At 36.2% G+C, this 22,980-nt stretch overlaps 1 protein-coding gene across 1 annotated transcript in view; it reads left to right on the forward strand.

The window, feature by feature from the left end:
* LOC106670444 (twitchin) overlaps positions 1–22,980 on the forward strand; it is a 112,524-nt gene extending 89,544 nt beyond the window's left edge. Inside the window, exons 128-163 of the mRNA XM_024230437.1 lie at positions 1,046–1,318; positions 1,375–1,650; positions 2,935–3,082; positions 3,148–3,334; positions 3,403–3,518; positions 3,589–3,876; positions 5,167–5,309; positions 5,373–5,656; positions 5,719–6,488; positions 6,548–6,826; positions 6,905–7,207; positions 8,535–8,837; positions 8,897–9,008; positions 9,084–9,256; positions 9,316–9,485; positions 9,553–9,670; positions 10,603–10,768; positions 10,839–10,999; positions 13,533–13,598; positions 13,689–13,986; positions 14,050–14,183; positions 14,255–14,462; positions 14,522–14,674; positions 14,734–14,960; positions 16,086–16,376; positions 16,442–16,629; positions 16,696–16,873; positions 18,038–18,094; positions 18,197–18,303; positions 18,384–18,507; positions 20,043–20,185; positions 20,245–20,401; positions 20,458–20,583; positions 20,638–20,835; positions 22,248–22,358; positions 22,443–22,980. Of these exons, the coding sequence (XP_024086205.1) occupies positions 1,046–1,318; positions 1,375–1,650; positions 2,935–3,082; positions 3,148–3,334; positions 3,403–3,518; positions 3,589–3,876; positions 5,167–5,309; positions 5,373–5,656; positions 5,719–6,488; positions 6,548–6,826; positions 6,905–7,207; positions 8,535–8,837; positions 8,897–9,008; positions 9,084–9,256; positions 9,316–9,485; positions 9,553–9,670; positions 10,603–10,768; positions 10,839–10,999; positions 13,533–13,598; positions 13,689–13,986; positions 14,050–14,183; positions 14,255–14,462; positions 14,522–14,674; positions 14,734–14,960; positions 16,086–16,376; positions 16,442–16,629; positions 16,696–16,873; positions 18,038–18,094; positions 18,197–18,303; positions 18,384–18,507; positions 20,043–20,185; positions 20,245–20,401; positions 20,458–20,583; positions 20,638–20,835; positions 22,248–22,358; positions 22,443–22,642 (7,236 nt within the window). The 3' untranslated portion in view covers positions 22,643–22,980. The remainder of the gene's footprint in view (positions 1–1,045; positions 1,319–1,374; positions 1,651–2,934; positions 3,083–3,147; positions 3,335–3,402; positions 3,519–3,588; positions 3,877–5,166; positions 5,310–5,372; positions 5,657–5,718; positions 6,489–6,547; positions 6,827–6,904; positions 7,208–8,534; positions 8,838–8,896; positions 9,009–9,083; positions 9,257–9,315; positions 9,486–9,552; positions 9,671–10,602; positions 10,769–10,838; positions 11,000–13,532; positions 13,599–13,688; positions 13,987–14,049; positions 14,184–14,254; positions 14,463–14,521; positions 14,675–14,733; positions 14,961–16,085; positions 16,377–16,441; positions 16,630–16,695; positions 16,874–18,037; positions 18,095–18,196; positions 18,304–18,383; positions 18,508–20,042; positions 20,186–20,244; positions 20,402–20,457; positions 20,584–20,637; positions 20,836–22,247; positions 22,359–22,442) is intronic.

Raw genomic sequence — 22,980 nt, forward strand, 5'->3', positions numbered from 1 at the left:
ACTGGAAAATGCATTTATTGACTTTATCAATTCTAAAAATTCTGAATTCTACTCAGACGGAATTAATAAGTTACCAACACGTTGGGAGAAATGTATTGAGAGTATGGGAAATTATTTTGATTAAAGAACATTGCTTTAAAGTAACTAGTTTCTTTTTTTTTGTTTAATACCAAAATCCTGCATTATTTTCCGGACAACCCAATATCATATTTTTTATTGCATTTTTGTCATCTGAGGGCCAGATCGCGGTGGTCAGGTCTGGAGATCTCAGCCTAGGCCTCCTCATCCTCATTTTTGTTAACCTATATGTTCAAGGACACATACTGTTGTGAAGGAGACAGTGCTCTTGATACTCAGCACCTTTTCTGTCATTCCTTTACCTTGTGACCATATTTTTATAACATTTGTGGCATCTGAGGATTGAATTTGTGGTTGTCTGGTTCTGAGGATGGGACATCCCAGCCTAAGTGGCCTAGTCATTTTAGTCAGTGTGTGCATAACAAGAACATAAATTGATATGTCTATCAGTATTACATACAATAAAGCAGTTTTCCTCCAAAAACTGGAACAGGGGACCCAAACCCTGCTGTGTTCAAACACAATTGTCATGTTGGGTGGCAATCCTACATGCTCTCTATATGGAGCCACGTGCTGGCTCATAAGTAAGTGTCTGTGCGTGAACTTCACATAGCCTAATCTTAATCGGGTGAGGATGATCTTTCTTCTATGATTGAGATCCTCTGAAGGCCCCTATCGTCCATGCTCTTGATGAATAGGAACCTTCATGCCAATCAGACCCACTGATGCTGATATTTTATTGCATTTTAGCATCTCAGAGCCAGTTCGTGGTGGTGAGGTCGCCTTACCCGGCTCACCGAGCTTTTTACTATCCTCCCTTATGTGCCTAGGCCCTACACAACCAGCACTATTTTGCCAAGATGATCCAGTCACTATTAAAAATAATTTACCATAATATTAGAGAATTAAACCTTATTAATATAACTATGTTTATAAATGGGTATTTCTTCATCTTAAATGTTTACAGGTTACTGATTTGAAAGAAGGTCAAGATTATCAATTCCGATTAATTGCGGTTAATTCGGTCGGACCATCCAACCCTAGCAGACCAAGTATCAATGTTGTTGTCGAAGAACAACCTAACAAGCCTTGCATGGACTTAGGAGGTGTGAGAGATATAACCGTCAGAGCTGGAGAAGATTTTTCAATTCACATTCCATATGTTGCATTCCCTCAACCGACCGCAATGTGGTTAATTAATGATGCACCTTTGACTGATAGTGAACGAGCTTATAAACAAGTATGTTAACATGTTGTTAATTCAAATGAATTTACTTATCCGATGCGATTTTGCAGTTAACTCCAAACTCTGCAAGTCTTATTGTCAAAAACGCTCTGAGATCAGACACTGGACAATACAGATTACAGTTGAAAAATCAACACGGTTTCGATACGGCAACTCTGCACGTTAAAGTTCTCGATCGACCATCACCACCAGAAGATTTGCGAGCAGATGAATTTGGCGGAGATGCTCTGACATTATACTGGAATCCGCCCAAAGATAACGGAGGTGTCGATGTATCAAATTACATCGTTGAAAAGAGAGAAAATAGATCTTCGACATGGGCAAAGGTAGGTGGTATTTCATTGTCATCCCAATCATTACCTGATGATACCACAATTTCACCTTCTAACTCGAATCCTAACCAAGCAAACTCCAACATCCAAGAAAACCTAGAGCTAATCAAAGACTGTTGCAAAAAATGGAGGTCAGTACTGAATGGGGAAAACTCAGTATTTATGGTGAAAAAACAGTCTTGCCATCCCCTCTATATTAACAACAAGCTACCGACTTACACTCAAACCAGATACTTTGTACTAGTGAGCAGACTAACATGGAATACTAGAACTTAATAGAAAATTTGGACACCTATGAAGACTTTTAAGACCAAAATCTGGCCACTTGGGCACACTATGGAACTGTTCTGCCATGCTACTTATGTCCAGAGCATCAAATCCATCAAAGCTACTACGTCTCTAACCTCACACCTTAACATTACATTCATTAAAGCTTCCATTTCAACACCAGCATCTCCATCCTAACCCTACTGCTCATCTTTTTACTTCCCATCCTGTAGAACTCACGATATCACCTTGATAAAATACGATGGCCTTGAAACCGTCTTATTAATCCCTCATATTGAACATCAGCATTGTCTGGTTTGTCCTAAGAGTGCTGGCCATAGTTTGGACAGAGCTGAACTGTGGGGCATCAGGCCATCTAATATTCAACTGATCTAAGCCTTGAAAGTTATCAAAATGATTCTCATCTCTTCTACATATTTAACGTATTACCGTATGATACCATTTGCCAAATAATTGATCCTGCTGTCACAACTTCCACACCAACCTTCCAGTGAAAAAGAAAATAACAATGAGCTATTGACTTCCATTGAAGTTCAATGCTTAGGACTTTATTTTGATTTGGAATCTCCACAAAAGACATAAGTGATGACAACTTAACAGAAGATTTGTAATCTACTAAGACTTTTAGGATTGGAATCTGTTTTGACCAACAAAATTCAACTAACTGTATACAATTACTGCGACCATTTTGGACATATCTGCCAAGCCATTTATAGCTGACAAGCCATTGGACATATCCAATTCTTCCAAACAAAACCACCCACACAAATTGTCAAAGCTCCTTGTTACGTTTTTAACTCCAAAATGACCTCAACATTGCCTTTTGTTAACCGACTGATCCAACCTCCAAAACTTTTACATCAAGTTTGAGATCCATCCTAACCGCACTATACATATAAGCTTTATCTACACTTTCTCATACCAAGAACTCTTGAATCCTCCAGCATTGTATCACTGTTATTTCTTATGTATTTCATCTTTTGAAAACAGGTTAGCAGTTTCTGCACAGTTCCTTTCTGCCGAGTCCGCAATCTCAAAATCGGGCAAGAGTATGAGTTCAGGGTTATGGCTGAAAATCATTATGGAACGTCAGATCCTACAATGACTAAAGATCCAATCAGAGCCAGACATCCATTTGGTAACTTCTATCAACTAAATATATTTAAAAAAAAAACTCTAATTGTAATAAATTGAAATTTTCAGATCCACCAGGCGCTCCCGGTGCACCTCGGTGTGTTGAAGCTGATGAGGAATCGATCACACTTACATGGGCCAAACCAAGGCACGACGGCGGATCACCGATTACTGGTTATCTAATCGAAAAGAGGTTAATTACAGAGGATAAATGGACAAAGGCTACCCATGCTTTGGTACCAACAAACAATCACAAGTGAGTTGGAATCATAAAAAAACTGCAATTACAATATTGTGTAATATAATTTTGTTGTTATAACTCAGGGTGACAAATTTGATTGCAAACCATGAATATGAGTTCAGAGTGGCAGCTGTTAATGCTGCAGGTCAAAGCCCATGGAGTTCATCCTCAGACGGAATTTGGTGCAGAACACCTCCATGTAAATATTTTAACACTTAATGTTTGATACTGTTTAAGCCAATGTTTATATCACATTATTTTATATTTAGGTGCTCCCAAAATCACAAGCGACTTGAGCATAAGAGACATGACTGTCATAGCAGGAGAAGAGTTCACAATCACAGTACCATTTGTCGGCATTCCTACGCCGAAACCGGTCTGGTTTGTCAATAATGAAGAAGTCTATTCAGACAGCAGGATCAAATTTGAAACATCTTCCACCGAGACTGTCTTCAGGAATAAATGTGCCAAGCGGTCTACCGATTCAGGAACATACACAATCCAACTTATCAATTCTGAAGGCTCAGATTCGGCTACATGTAGAGTACTTGTTGTCGGTGAGTACACATTTCATTAATATATAGAAAATTGTATATTTAATTAAAAAAAAAAAAAAAAAGAATTGGTGTGAGAATTGCCTCACCGAAGTGGTTGTACCATATGACATCCAAAGGTGCTGATGTTCTAGTTTGACATAATTGGCATGTTTCTGTCTCTGCTTTTCCCATCTTCTTTAGGCAGTAGTTAAGAAGGCAGTGTCCTGTATAGAAGCCTATAATTTTCCTCAAATCTTGCCTGCTGAGAGAGAGTTCCAAATAAATCTTCCACCTCATACAGTGCTTTTGTTTAGTTCTTGAGTTTATCAAGCAATTTTTCTAGCTCCAGCTTTAGAACACCCTCTGGTGTACCTAGTTGTGCTCCTTTTATGACTAGTTTGTCAGCTTGTATGTCTCCTTCTACACTTTCAAGTTCTGGAACCTCAAGGTAACCTTGTGTTTTCCTAGGGCCATTAAACAGTTTATGTACTACCAGACCAGTCTGGAACTAAAAGCATGCACATAGCAGAGATGGTCAACCATTATGGTGTATGACCAATACTCCATCCTGAGTTTTATTCCCCAGTTTTTGCTGCATAACCTATGGCCAATGCTTAGTATAGTTGCTTAGATATGACTTCTCCACTGAGACTTTGGTCAAGTGTACCTAGGTACTCAGTATCTTTGGTGAAGGTTGTAGCTTCTTTCTTTTAAAGTGGGTGATTAAAGGTTAACTTCTTGTTGTTGACTATGAGAAATATTTTCTTAGAGTTGATATTCAAACCTATTTTCTCACATCTTTCCATGATGTTTACGTTGTACCTGCTTTAACAGTGTCATAACGTTTTTCTTATGATTGTTACCAATCATCAGGTAACCTATGTTAGATATCCTAAGCTGTTGAGCTTTATGATTGTCATCTCCTCTTGGGGACATCCTTGGCTAGATCCTATTAGTTAATCATTAGGTAATGAAACATTGGAATAAAAATGTTTAGTACATCTGGTTGTGGTTTGATTTGTCCGACTAGGGGGTCATTAGGGGGGGGGGGTGCTGTCTAATCGTCCGATGCCAAAGCTCATGTTAACTTTCTTTTTATTCTGTTATCAGTCAAGCCCACAAGGGCATTGAAACCACCTTAACTGCCTTTCTACCTTAAGATCAAAGTTTTTTTGCTAGTTAATAGAATTTGTGGAATGCCATCGAGAGAAATTTTCCTTTTAAAGTTTCCAAGTAGTTTTTTTAGTTGGTTTTACAACATCTTTAATTGTACTCATATGTAATTAATTATTAATAATGTGTAAATTATAGATAAACCGTTGCCTCCACAAGGACCAGTCGAAGCATCCGACATTACCCCTGAGACATGCAATCTTACATGGAAACCGCCGCTCGATGACGGTGGCTCTCCTATTACAAACTATGTCGTTGAAAAGTTGGAGAGTTCGACTAATGTAAGATTATATAACAATATGAGAAAAAATTGAATAAAATTAATATATGTTTGTTTCATGAAGATATGGACAAAATTGAGCAGCTTCGTAAGAAACTGTCATTATGATGTATTTGGACTTGAGCCAAACAAAAAGTACAAGTTTAGAATCCGAGCAGAAAATCAATATGGTACCTCTGATCCTGTTGAAATGGACAATGCCATTTCTGCTAAATATCCGTTTACTGTTCCTGAACCACCTGGAACACCACAAGTTATCGACTGGGACACAAGCAGTGTCACTCTCACATGGTCTAGACCAAGATATGATGGAGGTTCAAAAGTACAAGGATACAAAATTGAAGTCAGGTAACTGAAATAAATTTAAATTCAACTTAATATCCTCATTACAAAATGTTAAATGTTTTTAGGGATACGTCTGATGATCATCAATGGCGATCGGTCCACGATTATCTCGTTAAAGATACAACATATGTCGTTCATACATTGACACTCGGCCATACATACGAATTCCGCGTTAAAGCTAAGAACGCTGCAGGATTTAGCAACCCATCTCAGAACTCGGCTGGCTTCCACCTTAAAGGAAAGATGAAAGTCCCATCAATGCCAGGCACACCTACTGTCGTTAAAGTTGGAAAGAGTTACGTCGATCTTAAATGGGAGCCACCATCTTCTGATGGTGGATCTAAAATTATGGGCTATATCATTGAAAAACGTGAAATCGGTAGTACATCATGGGTTAAATGCAATGACTACAATGTTTTAGAATGCAAATTTACACCGATCAATCTTATCGAAAGGGCTGATTATGAATTTAGAGTTACAGCTTTCAATAGCGTAGGAAAGAGTGAACCGAGCTCTTGTACGACTCCAGTTAAAATTTGTGAAACTGAAGGTGGCGAAAAACCCGAATTTCTTATGCCGCTATACAACCAAGTTATACCTTTTGGAAAGCCTTATACTCTTACATGTCAAGCCCATGGAAACCCCGTTCCTTCTGCTCGCTGGCTTAAAAACGGAAGAGAAATCATGCTTGGTTCTAAATTCAAGGCTGAAGCATCCGACGGAGTTTTCAAACTACACTTCTTAGAAGTCTCTGATCTCGACGAAGGGGATTACACATGTGAAGCTTACAATACTGCAGGACACGCCACTACTACTTCACACGTTAAAGTTGGATGTAAGCATACATTTAAAATCTTTAATATAAAACAAACCTATACTATTTATTTATTTCAGGTCCTCCGAGAATTGATAGAATTCCAGGCACACTCTACCTGGCCAAAGGTGATAATAGCAAAATTAAAGTGTTCTACTCTGGTGATCAACCTATGGAAGCTTATCTTGAAAAAGACGGAAAGGAAGTCACACAAACAGAACATATTAAATATGTTGTATTCGATGATTATGTTGTAATTTTCATTAAAGAAATTAAAACTGAAGATTGCGGTCTTTATACAGTAACTATCAAAAATGAAAGTGGAAGTGCAAGTGGAACATGCAATGTTTATATAACAGGTAAAGCATATTTAATTTGAAAAAAAAAATTAACTAAACAACAATATACTATTAAAAAAATATTTGTCCAACTTTTAGGTATACCAGATGCACCTAATGGACCTTTGGATGTATCAGACATCACAAAACATACATGCACTTTATCCTGGAAAGCTCCAAGTTATGACGGTGGCCTCCACATTACGCATTATGTCGTTGAAAGGAGGGACGTGACGAGTACTCACTGGATATGCGTTTCATCGTTGTGTAGAGATATGACCTTTACCTGCCACGGCCTTACCGAAGGAAATGAATATTTGTTCAGAGTAATGGCAGTAAATGACAACGGCATGGGACCTCCATTAGAAGGAGCTAATGTTGTGAAAGCAAAGGCACCATTTGGTACGTACTGGTTAACTTACAGTCATGGATGGAAATTGTGGGATATTGTTCCACATAAAACACTTAACCCTTCCACACATGGTGATAAGGATATGATGTAAGGATCATGTAAACAATACATTTAAAAACAGACATACTACAATGTACATCATGTAAGTTTGGTGGTACTGGAGGTACTCAATATTCAATTGAGATTCCACCATCATTCATGGTAAGAAATACATATATTCAAAAAGGAAACCTTCTAAACCGTATATACAGTTGAAAAGAATTAGCAAGCACAAGCAAGTCACCGGTTTGATATTACTCTAACCTACTTTGGTGGGTCTGTGGGATACCCTGTATTCCACCACAGATCCAGACATACTCAAAACATTCAAGCTAATAAATACATGTGGAAGTAAAGTATCCACGAGACTGTTTTAATACTTTTTAATTAACTGAATAATACAAATACATCAGAACTTCAGATATATGCATATTTGACTTTGATAAACTACTTGCAGACGGTACTACTTCTGTACATCTGGTTTGTCTTCCTTTTTCCGTCTCTAGGGGTATCGTCACTTTTTGACTCATCACCTACATACATTCATACAAAAAGGAAACCTACCAAATAGTATATAAAGTTAAAAAGAATTGATGAGTCACCGGAGTCTTTGACATTATGCAAATCTACTTTGGTGGGTCTGTGGTGTACTCTATATTCCACCACAGCCCACACACACACTCAAAACATTCAAGGTAATAAATATATTCACACAAAAAAGAAACCTTTCAATCAGTATATACGGTTAAAAATAATTGGCAAGTCACTAGAGTCTTTGATATTACGCTAATCTGTTTTGGCTGGTATTTGGGCTACTACCATCCCTAACCAGCCCACACACACTCAAAACATTCATGCTAATAAATACATTCACTCAATAAGAAACACATATGAATGAGTCTTAAATTGGGACTATATTTATATTTCTGCTTCATGTATCCAATCAATTTCTTGATGAAATCACTTCTGTGTTTCAAAAGTACTTTGAGACTTGTGGTGGGTCACACCTTGTCATGTGTCAGCCTGGTGTGGCCTATTTGCAATCAAGTTATTATTGTTCTTTCTTTTTCGTTGGTCATTGTGATCCAGCAGTACTGCCAATCTTCCTAACATGTTTTTTTCCTTTTTTTCTATATGTGCGATTCACATGGCGTCCTCACTGCTGAATCCAAACAATAATGACTTTTTGTAAAATTCAAATTTTATACTAGTTTTTAACAGTAACTCATTGTCTTTCGTCTCGATGATATAACTAAAGCATTGTTTTTTATTTTTCAGATGCACCGTCAGCACCACAAAATCCGGTTGTAACGGAAGTCGGAGGCGATTTTGTGAATCTCAGCTGGGACAAACCAGCATCTGACGGTGGATCGAGAATCCAGGGTTACTGGGTAGACAAACACGAAGTCAATAGTAACACATGGCAAAGAGTGAATGTATCCATTTGCGTTCCTACTCAAATAAACATTCCAAATCTGATTGAAAATCGTGAATACGAGTTCAGAGTTTATGCTCAGAACGATGCAGGCCTAAGTGAACCTTCGACTGCTTCGAAACATGTTAAAATAAAAGATCCTCAAGGTAAACTTTTATTAGTTGTGGTTGGTATAATATAAATTATTTATTGATATAACTTTTAGCTGCTACACCGCCTGAAATTGTCAAACCGCTGAGAAATGCAAATGCAATATTGAAACATAATACTCAATTCCAATGTGTTATTACGGGAAATCCCAAACCTACAATCACTTGGTAGGAAATTTCATATCAATTTATTAAAATAATTTTTATGATTTACATTATTTTATGCTCTTTTGGTAAAAATAGGTACAAAGGTGCTCACAATATTACTCCTGGTGCACGCCACTTCATGTTCTCTGATCATGACACGCACACTCTTATTATCAACAATGTAGCAGTCACTGACGCAGATGAATATGTATGTCGTGCAGTGAACAAAGGAGGAGTTAAATCGACAAGGGCAGAATTGGTCATTAACAGTAAGTTCTGCGTTTTTAACAAGTCAATATGAAGATTTTTTACAAACTTTTACTTCCAGGTGCCCCAAAACTTAGCGTACCTCCTAGGTTCCAAAGTTTGGCCTTCTTCAACAAAGGAGAAAATGTGGTTGTCAAAATTCCATTTACTGGCTATCCAAAACCAAAGATAACATGGTACAAGGGAGCCGAACACATCGAATCCGGTGGTCACTATGCTGTTGAAGTGAAGGTATTTCTAAAAGCAAACATTTCACTCAATAAAGACCAAATAATAATCCGGAAAATGTTTTATACAGGAGCGTCATGCTATTTTAACAATAAGAGATGGAAGCAACATGGATAGTGGAGTGTACAGAGTTGTGGCTGAAAACGACCAAGGAATTGATTCAGCGACAATTACAATTCAAATCAGTGGTATGTAGTTTGTGTATTAAATATCAATCATTCTAGTAATAATAAATTATAACTTTATTATAAATGGTTTAAACGATCTTGCTCAGAGAGTCACCGACATCAGTGTTTTGGCAATCCAGGGTTAGACCTCGATCTTTTCCATCCCACAATCAAAATTAGACTCCAGGAGCTGTAAATAATTAGGACATTTCCTTTCCCCACCCTTTCTCTACTCAAGGGCTATACAATAAAACAGACCTTTTTCTTCCAAAAATCAGAACAAGGGACACAAATATTCACTGATCTAGTACAATTTTCCTGCCTACATGCTTCCTATATGGAGCCAAGGAATGGCACATTGCAATTAAGTGGGACATTTCCTTTCTCCGTTCCACAACCGTTCTCTACCCAAAGAGTATAAAATAAAGCTCTTTTTCCTCCAAAATTCGGAACAGGTAACCTGAATATTCGGCTCAAGTGCAATTTTCATGTCAGGTGGCCTATACGCTCCCTATATGAAGCCAAGGAATGAGCTCAATTATGTTGGATGCATCGAGCAACCTTCCTCTCCACAAGGGGCATACAATAAATTCCTTTTTCTTCTAAAAACCAGAACAGGGGACCCAAATATTCGCTGCAAAAGGCAATTTTCAGATCAGGTATCCTACATGCTCCCTATATGGGGCCATATAATAAAGAATGAATTAAATTATTTGAAACACATTGAATAACCTTTCTCTACTTGAGGACGATACAATAAAACAGTTCTTTTTCCTCCAAAATTGGAATAGGGTACCCAACTATTATCCAAAACCAAAGAATCATATCTTAATTGTGTATAATATATATATTTTATATATAGATTTTAAAAAATTTGACACATGTTCCATCACTTTAATTATTGTTGATGTAATTGTTATTAAGGTATTAATTGTCGATAATATAATTTATAGATCGTCCTGATCCACCGAGATTCCCGACAGTTACCAATCTTGGAACCGATTCGCTTGCATTATCTTGGCAACCGCCATTGTGGGACGGTGGAAGCAACATTACAAACTATTTAGTCGAAAAGAGAGAAACACCGATGACCAGTTGGATTCGTGTTGGTCATACAAGGTACTTTTTTAAACTGAAAATTCTCAATACTTCTTTTCACTTTCATATATATTTTATTAAATATTTCCAGATTTACGGCATTGGCTGTATCACACTTGTCGCCAGGGCATGAATACACCTTTAGAGTATACGCTGAAAACGTTTATGGCAGAAGTGATCCCAGCGATGAAACTGAACTCATTAAGACTAAAGGAACACATAAAAAAGCGCCTAAACAGAAGAAATACGAAGGTGAGATTTTCATTTAGATATTAGAGAAAAACAATATCAAGCAGTAAATTGTTTGACCCGTCAGCTAAAAAGATCTGTTAGGCACTTCTCTTCCAATTACTTTGTCAGTTGACAAGTTGTTCATAATATTATATTAATTTTGTATACAATAAAATGGTTACTTTACTTCATGGTTACTTCATCTGGACTTCAATCAATCGCAAACAACAGTTTTTCTCGACTGTGATCTATTGTGGAACCCCTATGATTAAGTCCATGAAGTGTGTTTTCCCAAAAAATTAAGTACTTTTTTCAGCGCCTCTTCATGAATTCTCTTGGTGTGAGAATCACCTTACCAAAGAATTGAGAATACAAACCAATGCATCACAATTATAAAGGATTTGTGTCCATGTCTCTGGTGTCTCATGACGGCGACTTGGCGAGGTCTTCTTTAGGTTAAAGTTAAGAGGGGTAAATTTTCCTTAAATCTTGCCTGCTGAGGGAGAAGGAATTAGCTTTTTTTTTTTCTCCTGTTGGGTATGTAGACCCCACCAATGGAGATGGCAAGTAGCGGAAATGTGCCGTATAGACCATAACAGCATGAATAGACCAAAATGACCGGAAATGACCAACTACCTGTTCTTCCCCCTTCCCAAGAGAAGAAATCTCCTCAGTTTTAATCATTTTTACTTAGAATATATTTTCTTCAGGTTTCAAACTATTGTGTGTGGTGATTAGTTATCGTTAATCGATAATTATTCAGAAATCGTGAAATGCGGTTGGTCACCTGACCGCATCTCACGATTTCTGAATAATTTTCAAACTACTGTTTTATGAGTAAAAAATAATATTTAAGCAAAGTAATTCCTATCTTAATGTCTAACTATTTGTTGGGTGTTGCGGACGAGGGGTCAAACCACTTTACAAAATATTTTTCATGCCATTTTCAATTAAAAAACCATGGGCTATGCTGGGATTCGAACCCAGACGGCGAGCATGGCAAATACGAGTCAGACTCTAACCACTCAGCCACCGGGGTCTCCTACAAATAATATTTAAGCTGAATCTGTATGAAATATCTGATCATTTTGGTTTGCCATCCTTGCAATTTCGACCTGTCTGTCACATTTCAGCTTCTCACCATCTTCAGAGCTCAAATATCTGGTCCTCAAGAATTCAATATTTACTTTAGATAATATTATTACTTTAGATAATATTTTATTTTCCTTTTTGTCTTCCTTTTTGCAAGACTTATAAGCCTCTTAGCTTACCTCATATTTAATGCTTTTTTATCCAGTGAATTTTTCTTTCTCAAGCCATATTTTCAGCTTTACATTCTCTAAAGAAGATGTACCGATGTCTCTGGTTTCTTCTGATGCCAACTTCTGAAAAAGTTGTCACATTCTGTCTCTGCTTTGCCCATCTCTTTAGGCGGTAGTTAAGAAACAGTGGCCAGTACAAAAGTATTTATTTTGCCTTCTTTTTTAGAGATTTATGAATCTCTTCGACTGCCTCATACCTAGTGATGTTGTCTAGTGCTTGAGTTTTATTTGTCTCAAGCCATTTTTTCAGCTCCAACCTTCTGAGGTGATTAGTCGTGGTTACCATGGGTCAGAAGGCCCTTTGGCTAGTTGGTCAGCCTGTTCGTTTCCTGCGATGCCAAGGTTACCATGTTGTGTTCTCCTAGGGGCCCAAAACTTGATCTTTTAGGCTGAAATACATGCTATTAAGGCTTGTGCCATGGAAAATCTTAAGTGATGTTACTCTGATAAAATAAATATTTATAAGATCAGATGGCCAAATGACCCTAGAAGCATTAGCATGTAAAAATTTCACACCCAAAATATTCGATATGTACACCCAAAGGCCAAAACCTCCAAATCTTTGGAAATTATAACAACCAAATCTTGAGTGTCAAGGTACAAAGTAATTCTGGGTAGTGAATAAACTGTCAAAGTTGAGTCTTCCTCTCATTTTAGACTTTTGTGATGGCTTTTCCTTACATCTAGTTTTTTTATTTATATCTCTGGATTCTCTTGACACTCTCGACCTTTCGTACATAAATGTGTAAGGGTGTGGGATCGACTCTGGACAAGTATCTTGCTAAATATTTTCAGTTTGTTTTATGTATCTGCATTTTTAACTATTAGACTAGAGGTCCTACCAGGAGTCTGATCATTGTGTATAGGTAAGTACTTAGCTTCTCTGGAGAAGATTATTGCTTCATCTTTTCGAGTGGGTGCTTTTAAGTTATTAGATCATGTACTACTAGCAACCATAGAAGTGGTGAAGTACTCCTTCTCAGGGTCAGTGCAGGTGCATATAGTCTAGATCAAGTTCAGCGTTTATTCGACTTGTTAGCAATGCTAATATCCAGCTGGTAGTCGGAGAATTATCAAAAGCTCTGTCTGTGTTCCATGAAGTAAAAGAGCTCTATTTCTCACTATCTTCAAACCCATACATTCACAATCAATAATTGATGAAAAATGATACAGGCTTTTCATTTGTTTTATATTTTATTTCTAATACATTTTTCAATTGTTCTTTGTTTCAGTCGATTCAACAGGCAAAAAGATCAGAGGAAAATGTGATGATACTGTTAAAGACTATGACCTATATGGTAATTAATTTACTATTATAAATTTTTAGAAAATTAAATTATTATATTTAACATAAAGACTGCTGCTAACATATATACTTTTTTGTGCAGTATTTGACATATACTCCAAATATGTACCACAGCCAGTTGATATTAAAACAGCTTCCGTATATGATTTCTACGATATTTTGGAAGAGATTGGTACAGGAGCTTTCGGTGTAGTCCATCGTTGTAGAGAAAGGAAAACTGGAAACATTTTCGCCGCCAAGTTCATACCTGTTTCACACCCGATGGAAAAAGAACTGATTAGAAAAGAAATTGATATAATGAACCAACTGCATCATCCAAAATTAATCAATCTACACGACGCCTTTGAGGACGATGATGAAATGGTTCTTATATTTGAATTGTAAGTATGCAGAAAAAAAGTTGATCAGAACGAGATTAGATACAAATATACCTTTTTTTATAGTTTGTCTGGTGGAGAACTATTTGAAAGGATTACAACAGAGGGTTATGTTATGTCTGAAGCTGAAGTGATTAATTACATGAGACAAATTTGTGAAGCCATCAAACAAATGCACGAGAAGAATATTATTCATTTAGGTACCTAAAAGAGGATATTTTCTGACATTTTTTAAATCGACTGTTTTTACATTTCATGTTTAACCTTACAGATATCAAGCCGGAAAATATCATGTGCCAGACGAAACACAGTACCAACGTTAAGCTGATCGATTTCGGACTCGCGACTAAATTAGATCCGAACGAAGTCGTTAAGATTTCAACCGGAACAGCCGAATTCGCAGCTCCTGAAATTGTCGAAAGAGAGCCTGTAGGTTTCTACACAGATATGTGGGCAGTCGGCGTCTTGGCTTATGTCCTGTAAGTTTAAACTGACACAATTTCTATATATTTTACTGATTAAAAATATTTTTTCGCAGTCTAAGCGGACTATCACCTTTCGCCGGAGATAATGACGTTGAAACACTAAAGAATGTCAAAGCGTGTGAATGGGACTTTGACGAAGATGCGTTTTCAAGTGTGTCCCAAGAAGGAAAAGACTTCATCAGGCGATTGCTTATCAAAAACAAAGAGTAAAAAAATCATAAATAAAAAACAATATCCAAGTTACTAATTTACAATATTTAAACAGGAAGAGAATGACAGCTCATGAGTGTTTGCTTCACCCATGGCTCGTCGGTGATCACAGCGATAAGACCTCTGCCATTAACTCATCTCGTTACATCGACTTCAGAGATCGTATAAGAATGAAGTACGATCAATGGAATCAATATCCTGTTGCTATTGGCAGACTCTCAGAATATAGTGCACTAAGAAAACTGTTGATTGACAAATACTGCATTCATGATACATCATTTGGTAAGTGTTTGTAATATTTGAATCAAATACTCAGATATCAGGTAATAAATCATAAGATTTTTGGTATCATCGTTTATACCATTTATACTGGTGACTTTTCTATAAATCTCAATACCATAATTACCACCTTATGATACCACAATTTTTATCAATAGAAATGATAAAGGTGGGATGAGTTGTTCGACTACTTTAAAAGATAGTATGAACTATCTTCCAATCTTCAACATCCAAGAACACCTTGAAATGATCAAAGACTGGAATAAAAAGTGTAGTAGGCTAAACTAGGAAAAAGATGCATCAAAAACTACTCGTCAGATACTTAGGACTGTACGTAGATGACAAACTAACATCTCCACACAAGACTTAACAGAAAACACAACTACGAAGACGTTTAGAACTGAAACCTGTTTTGACTGTCAAAATTCAACCAATATTACACAAGAAACTACTGTGACCAATTTGGACATAGAGAGTGAAACTGTAGGGTTTGCCAAGTCATCCAACATCCAGTGAATCCGATCCTTCCAGACAAAAGTCCTCAGACAAATTCTCAAAGCTCCTTACTACTTGCCTAACCTCACAATGACCCCAATATTCATTCCATTTACCAACGACCTGATACTGCTTAAAAAGGTTCCACAGAAATCTTTTGATCCATCCTAACCCTATTTCCCAAGCTGTCTCTACACTTTACCATCCTTAGAACCCACCATGTCACCTTGAAAGATGATGGCCTCAAAACATCCTCGCTCCTTAATCTTTCATATTAAGTGCCAACTTTATTTGGTTTGTCTTATCACTGCTACCTATTTAGACACACGAATCTGATCTTATCCTTCCAGACAAAAATCCTTAGACGAATGGTTAAAGCTCCTTACTATATCCCTAACCTCACTATTACCTCAACATTGCTTTTGTCCATGAACTGATCCTACTTCCAAAAGTTCCATGGCAACTCTTGATCCATCCTAACCCTATTTCCCAAGCTGTTTCTACACTTTCCCATTCTGAGAACCTACCATGTCACCTTGAAAGACTATAGCATCATAACCTCCTCGCCCCTTAATCCATCATATTGAATAGTACCTGAATTTTTAATATCCAATTATCTTTTTAACGTTTCAGACCGTAGACAAGCGGCTCCAAGATTTGTCATTAAACCACAAAGCGCTTTTGCATATGAAGGGCAGAGTGTTAAGTTTTACTGCAGAGTCATTGCCATCGCCGCGCCGACTATAACTTGGTACCACAACAACCAAGAGCTCAAGCAAAGTGTTAAGTTTATGAAGAGGTACGGAAATGACAACTACAACTTCATCATCAACAGAGTTAAACTAGATGATAGAGGAGAATACATTATCAGAGCTGAAAATCATTATGGATACAGAGAAGAAGTAGTATTTTTGAATGTTCAACGTAAGTTTTTTTTATTTAGTTTGCGATTATTGAAAAGCCAATACAAAATATTTTTGTGTTTTTAGCTCTACCCAAGCAAGTACCTATGTACAAACCAGACGAAACGAGAAGGAGAGAACCACTTCCTTATACATTCTGGAAAGAAGAAGTTGAATCTGCTCCAAGCTTCACATTCCTTTTAAGACCTCGTGTGATGCAGTGTCGCCAAACGTGCAAACTTCTTTGCTGTCTTAGCGGCAAGCCTTTCCCTTCGGTACATAAAATTCAAATCATAATTTATTTCTTTTTATTCAAATTTTTTGTCAATGTAAAATTTCAGGTCAAATGGTTCAAAGGGAACCGTGAATTGTCACGACTCGAGTACACCATGTCACACACTGATGGTGTAATTACATTGGAAATAATGGACTGCAAACCTGAGGATTCTGGCAAATATAAATGCGTTGCGAGTAACAAACATGGTACAGATGAAACATCATGTGTTGTCATTGTGGAAGGTAAGCTTTTATGTAAGAAATGTAAAAATCAGAAAAATACCTTAAGGTAAGAATGTACCTTTTTTTTTTAAATCTCATTATCAATGGGCTTAACAGCATATTTCTTTTCTCTAGGATGCAATTGACCCTTCTTTATTTCCAAACCATGAAAAGAGCACGATCAGTTTTTTTTTCTATAGGCATTAGTACTGCCTTTCTGAAGAGAGAGTACTGTTTCCGGACTAAATACGTTGCACTCAATTAGGACATGTTCTGATGTTTCTGCTTTTTCATAACTTCTTGCCTACTGAGAAAGTAGTAGATTTTTGTTTTCCTGGTTGAAATCTTGAAGAACTTCTTGGATTATTTTTCCACCTGGTGAAATAATCCAGTGACATTTCTTTCTCCATCCATTTGTTCAGTTCTGCTTTAGAGTATTTGTGGCTTTTGCCATTCTGGTCCAAAGGGTTTGACAGCTGCTCCTGTTTTTGCTAGTCAGCCTGTTTGCTGCCATCAATCCCACCATGTCCAGCCTCATCAGAGTTACCTGATTTTTTTTCTAGGAGCTTGAGATATTTTAGACACAGACCAGTGGAATTGAAGTTGGAGGATTTGCCTCGTGTACTGCTTAGCTGTCTAGGAATATCTTTCCAACTTTTCGTCCATTTTTGAGTATTTCTTGTCACCAGATAATCTCAGCTTTGAAAACTGATAGTGTGTGGCCTACAAGTTTCACCAAGTCAAAATTTATGTCTTTGACTCCTGCCCTTGCTCCATGCTCAATTTTAGCTTGTTAGATCCATCAAAATTAGACCCCTCTATTATTTTCAGAATATTTATTCTTCCAAAGACCTCTCAATTTTAGGATTTTATTATTGGTTCCTTTCAGGTCAGGTTTTATTTCCTCTGGGTGTATGCAAATCACCAATCTTTGTAACTTCTTTCGTCGATCTTGTTTGATATCCCGTGTTTTATACTCCCATTTTCTTTTTGTATTGTGTCATCTTCCAAATTAGCTTTTGTACTAGTGAATTAAGCTTCCTTCTCTTTGTGAATAGTTTAATTTACTATTACAAATATGCAACCAGTGGCCGCAGTTAAGGCGTCTCAGCAGCTTTGAATTTGTATCCAGCGTACTTCAATTAAAATTCTCAATATTATTTAATTGTACTTTCAAAATTTCAGGAAGCTCTCAAACCGAAGAGCAGGAACAACTTGTTCACAAATTAATGCACTCAGGAGGTAAGTATTGTGATAAATAGCAGTAACATTTCATAAAAAGTTTTCATCTTCTTATGAACATGAATTATATATATGCAACAAATATTGTTATTGTTATTACAGACAGGAAATATATTGAACAACCCATCCGACCGGCACCAGCTGTAATAACCACAAGAACCATGATTGGTGGGCCGATGGTTAAGCCCCCATCCATGGACAATTCACAGGTAAAATATTTGTTTACCTTTGTAAATATTTGTTTAAATGTGTTACAAAATCGACGTGAATTTTCTCTTCTTTGTTTTAGTTGTCAAAAGCTTTAAGTCAACCATTAAGTGGAGATGGGAAATCTGTGAAGAAATATGGAGCAAAGGGTCTTGATTCAGCAAGCAGCCCTTCTCGATCTAGAAGTACAACTAAAGAACTGATATGTAAGTAACTTACATGCCTTTAACTACATGTCCTTACATTTGTAATAATAAAAATAAAAATACGCCAGATTTTTACTTACTTAGATGAAACTACATGCTTTTGTATGATTAAATAACATTACTTTGCTATCAGAACAAAAGATTAGACAAAAACCCAAATTGCATTGTTTATTCTTTTGTGACCTGTTGTCGTTCTGTTTTGCAGCATACTGTACCAGTAGTAACCTTGCATTGCTTAAAAAATTCTAGCCTACAAGTTCACAGTATACAGTATATAAGCCTCAGAAAATTGTTCTGCACAGCCTGCAGTTTTCCATCTTAGAACGGATACACAACTCTAGGGTCGCCAGGCACGGTAAAACTGGCAAACACTACAGTTAGAGTAAAACTCCAGAGAGTGAAAAGATTGTAAGATGATCACTGGCATCCAAGAAAACATCGACAGTAACTCCATTCGTAGGTTATGCCAACTGCCATCCATCTTTGTGTATGAACCATTCAAGGGTGACATAACCTAGAGTACCAAAAAAACTCGAGGAAAAGTAGTGTGGCAATGACAAAGGACCTACTAAAAAATAAATATCAAGTCAATTGAACTGAACTAGTCAATATAATATTAGGCCCACATGTGAGACTTCCTTGAGGGCATGCATATAGGAGCCTGACCACCTCTTTGTACACCAGACAGAAGTTTATTAGTTTGTGACAGCCTAAACTGGCAACTTATTAGAGGGGAAAGTATGCTACTGCTTTCCCTTGTTTATGGTCCACTAAGTTCTCAAGATATTAGACTGACTTCACAACTTAATTGAAATTTTTCAAAGGTTGCCCATCCTGCAGGGCATTACATTGTCTAGCCTATTTAATACAGTATCTCTCCTCCAAGAGGTTGAGTAGAGAGCCATATTGTTAGAGTATTTTATTGAGATATAGGAAAAACAGTATGGGTCCAAGGAAAGAGCCTTGAGGAACACCAGCTGCAGTGTCGCTTGGTTGGGAAACCTGGACTATTTTATTTTTTAGTTTATGCAATGAGGAGGAAAAAATTACCATCCATATCTTTGAATATGAAGCCACTGCACAATGAAGACATAACCTAGGATTCCGAGTAAACCGAGGGTATAGAATTGCAACAGAACAACAAAAATGAAAACAAGGCCTATTTGGAACTTTTCTTGTCTAAAAGTCTACACTTGCTGAAAACCATTGCCTTTGTTTTATTCTAATTAATTTTCTGAAGTTTGCAGAAACTTGTTCAATATTCTATCCCCCAAGAGGAAGAATAGAGAGCGATATCATCATTGTAGTTTGGTAAAATATACAAAAAACTGTGTGGGTTCGAGGAAAGAACCTTGAAGAACAGCTCATGGATTCTGGCTCCTCTGATTCCCATCACAATATGACCTACAATATAATAATATATTGTTAACAATGTGCATATTTTATACAAAAAATAGAACCTATTAAGTTAAATATATAAATACTTAATAGCGAGTAGTTACTAGGTTATGAATTTTACACTTTTAAATTTACAGTACCGCCAGATGACACAATGGCACCGCCAAAGTTTACTCAGTCGCTGAAAAATGTAGAAGTTAATGACGGAGATACTTTAAATCTAACATGCACCGTTCATGGCGATCCTGAACCACAAATTTCCTGGTCAAAGAATGGAGAGGTAAGTTTAAATAATAACAATCATATCATAAGAATGTAATGCAATTTGAAATATTTCAGCATGTCAGTTCATCAGCAGTTGTCGACCTTAAATATAGAAATGGAGTTGCTAGTCTTACCATCAATGAAGTGTTCCCTGAGGATGAAGGGAAATATGTTTGCACAGCGACTAATTCTTTAGGATCAACGTCTACTGAGGCGAACGTTAAAGTTAAACGTAAGTTTCAATAAATTCCTATGATTTTTTTTTACTAATTATAATTTAATTTTCAGCAATGGATAAAAAGTCACCAGCTTCAAGTGGAAGTGGACAAAATCTAGCTCCCAGAATTGTCAGCCATGTTGAATCTGCCGATGTGAACGATGGAGATCCTGTCACTCTATCATGCAGAATAATTGGTACATATAAATAAATTGAGTATTTTTCATAAATTTCATCTCTTCATTTTTTAGGAGCCAATAAATTTGATGTTATATGGCTACACAACAACAAAGAAATAAAGCCAAGCAAGGATTTCGAATACACCAACATCGCTAATATCTACCAACTTAAAATAGCAGAAATATTCCCTGAAGACGCAGGAACATATACTTGCGAAGCATTTAATGACAATGGAGAATCATTCAGCAGTTGTACTCTTAATGTCTGTGGTAAGTGTTGGTAGTTTAAAATGACAAAATTTTATTAAGGGTTATTAAATCAAGTCTTGAAAAAAAAAAAAAAACAGTAGCTTGTTTAACTTGTAAACAAATCCACCATTTATGAACCATTTTGTTCCACTAGGTTTTAACATCTTTGAAATATTTTTGTATTTTTTATTTTGTCCTCCAAGAATTTTTCAGGTTTTTGATCAATGAACTCATTATTCTGCAGCCCTTATATCCAGCAAAGTTTTTCCAGCTAATAAAGTATTGCTGAAGGCACAATGTGTTGCATATCCCAGCCAAGTTCCAAAAATTTCTGAAGCGAAGGTTACCTTGGTGGAAAACAATTCCCTTGCGATTAACCGGTCATTTTAGGTCAATTTCTGACTTTAATCATGATTGCGTAATATACTTTAGAATTAGGGGTGTAATTGGGTGGAACAACCTCATAATAAATTTACATTACCTTCTTGGGATGTAATCCGTCTTTTGGAATTATTAACGGCAATTTTCCTCTTTGAATATTGTTGTGAAATGTTCCGCTTTTCATCTGCAGTTTTCAATTGTTTAAAAAAAAAAAATGGGCCATTTATGTTGCATTTTAGGTAGGAATCACAGATGCAGATGTGGTCCAATAAATAAATAAATTTACCCGTCCAATGTGGTCTAATAAATTCATCTCAGTTGACACGTAAATACCATCTTTTGGAGTTGTAAACAGTGGTTTTCCTCCCTGAATATTGTTTAAAAAAATTTCCTTTGCGATTATCAATCTTTATAAAACATGTTCCATTTACATTGTATTTTTGTAAAAAAAAAATCACAAATGGAGATGCAGTCCAATAAATTCATCTCAGTTGGCATGTAAATATCTGGCTTTTGGAGTTGTTAATAGTGATTTTCCTCTCTGAATATTGTTACAAATGGCCCATTTTTCTTCCCAAGTTGTCAATATTTTTAAAAATGGACCATTTACATTGTGTTTTAAGATTTTGGGAAATCAGATCATGATACAGTCCATTTGCATTGAACTCTTGTATGAGATACGTTAAGAGTCTGTGATGTCTCGTTTCTTTGTGTATGGGTGATTTGTCAAAAAGCTTGAATTTCAATGATCATCAATGGTTGAAGGACGACCAAAGCACTTTCTGAATTTCTGCTTCTGAACCAAGCAAACCACTGATTACAAATTTTCCTAGCAGTCTGAGCTGCAGTTTTCCCTTTGCCGTAAAAAAAGACGTTGAATGTCATAAATGCACTATTTTTCTCTATATTTTAGCTAAACGCCTTGTAAAAATGCATGTTCTCTAATAATTACTGAATTAGTGTGTGTCAAAGCATAGGAATTTTTGAAAAACGCTACAGTCTTATTTTACAAGGCAATATTATAATTTTTGACTTTTTTTTTAAAATTTCAGTCCCACAAGAAGCAAAGAGACCTGGGTTCAAAACATTCCCTAAATCAGCTACTGTCTGTGAAGCAGAAAGCATAGAATTTAAGTGTTCAGTCGACCCTTCATTGACAAGTGGTAAGAAAGATTTCATGATAAGTTTTTAGATATATTTTATATAAACATAAATTGTAATTTTTTAAATTATTATTTGTTTAACAGTCTTGTGGAAGAAAGATGAGAAGGTTGTAAAAGAGGAATCATCCAAATATAATTTTGTACAAAATGGAAACGAATACACCTTCAAAATTATTGACTGTACATTAGCCGACATGGGACAATACACTGTTGAAGCAACAAACGGAACTATCACTTCTAAGGCTGCATTTTCATTAAATGTATTTCCAGTGTCTGACTTGTGAAGTCGCTAAATAATTTATTTATTCGGGTAGATTGCTAGTTTTAAGTTAAAATGAATTTTCCATTGTTTTGTAAATATTAATTTTTGTATTATTTATATTCCCAGAACGTCACTCCAGGCCTACTTGTGAAGTTCAGGAAAAACATAATACTTAAATAAATTAACACTTACCTTTTTACAATTACCATAGAGAATATTTATTCATTTAACTTAAGGAATATAATGCTTGCTATTAGTTTTGTATTATTTATTATCTATTTTAGAAGCAACAAAATTATTCCTCAATTATGAAAGAATATAATTTTAGATTATATTATATTTATTCCTATAGGTTAATTG

The sequence above is a fragment of the Cimex lectularius genome, unplaced genomic scaffold (assembly GCF_000648675.2).
Source record: "Cimex lectularius strain Harlan isolate CLEC.00 unplaced genomic scaffold, Clec_2.1 scaffold31, whole genome shotgun sequence".
Lineage (NCBI taxonomy): Eukaryota > Metazoa > Arthropoda > Insecta > Hemiptera > Cimicidae > Cimex > Cimex lectularius.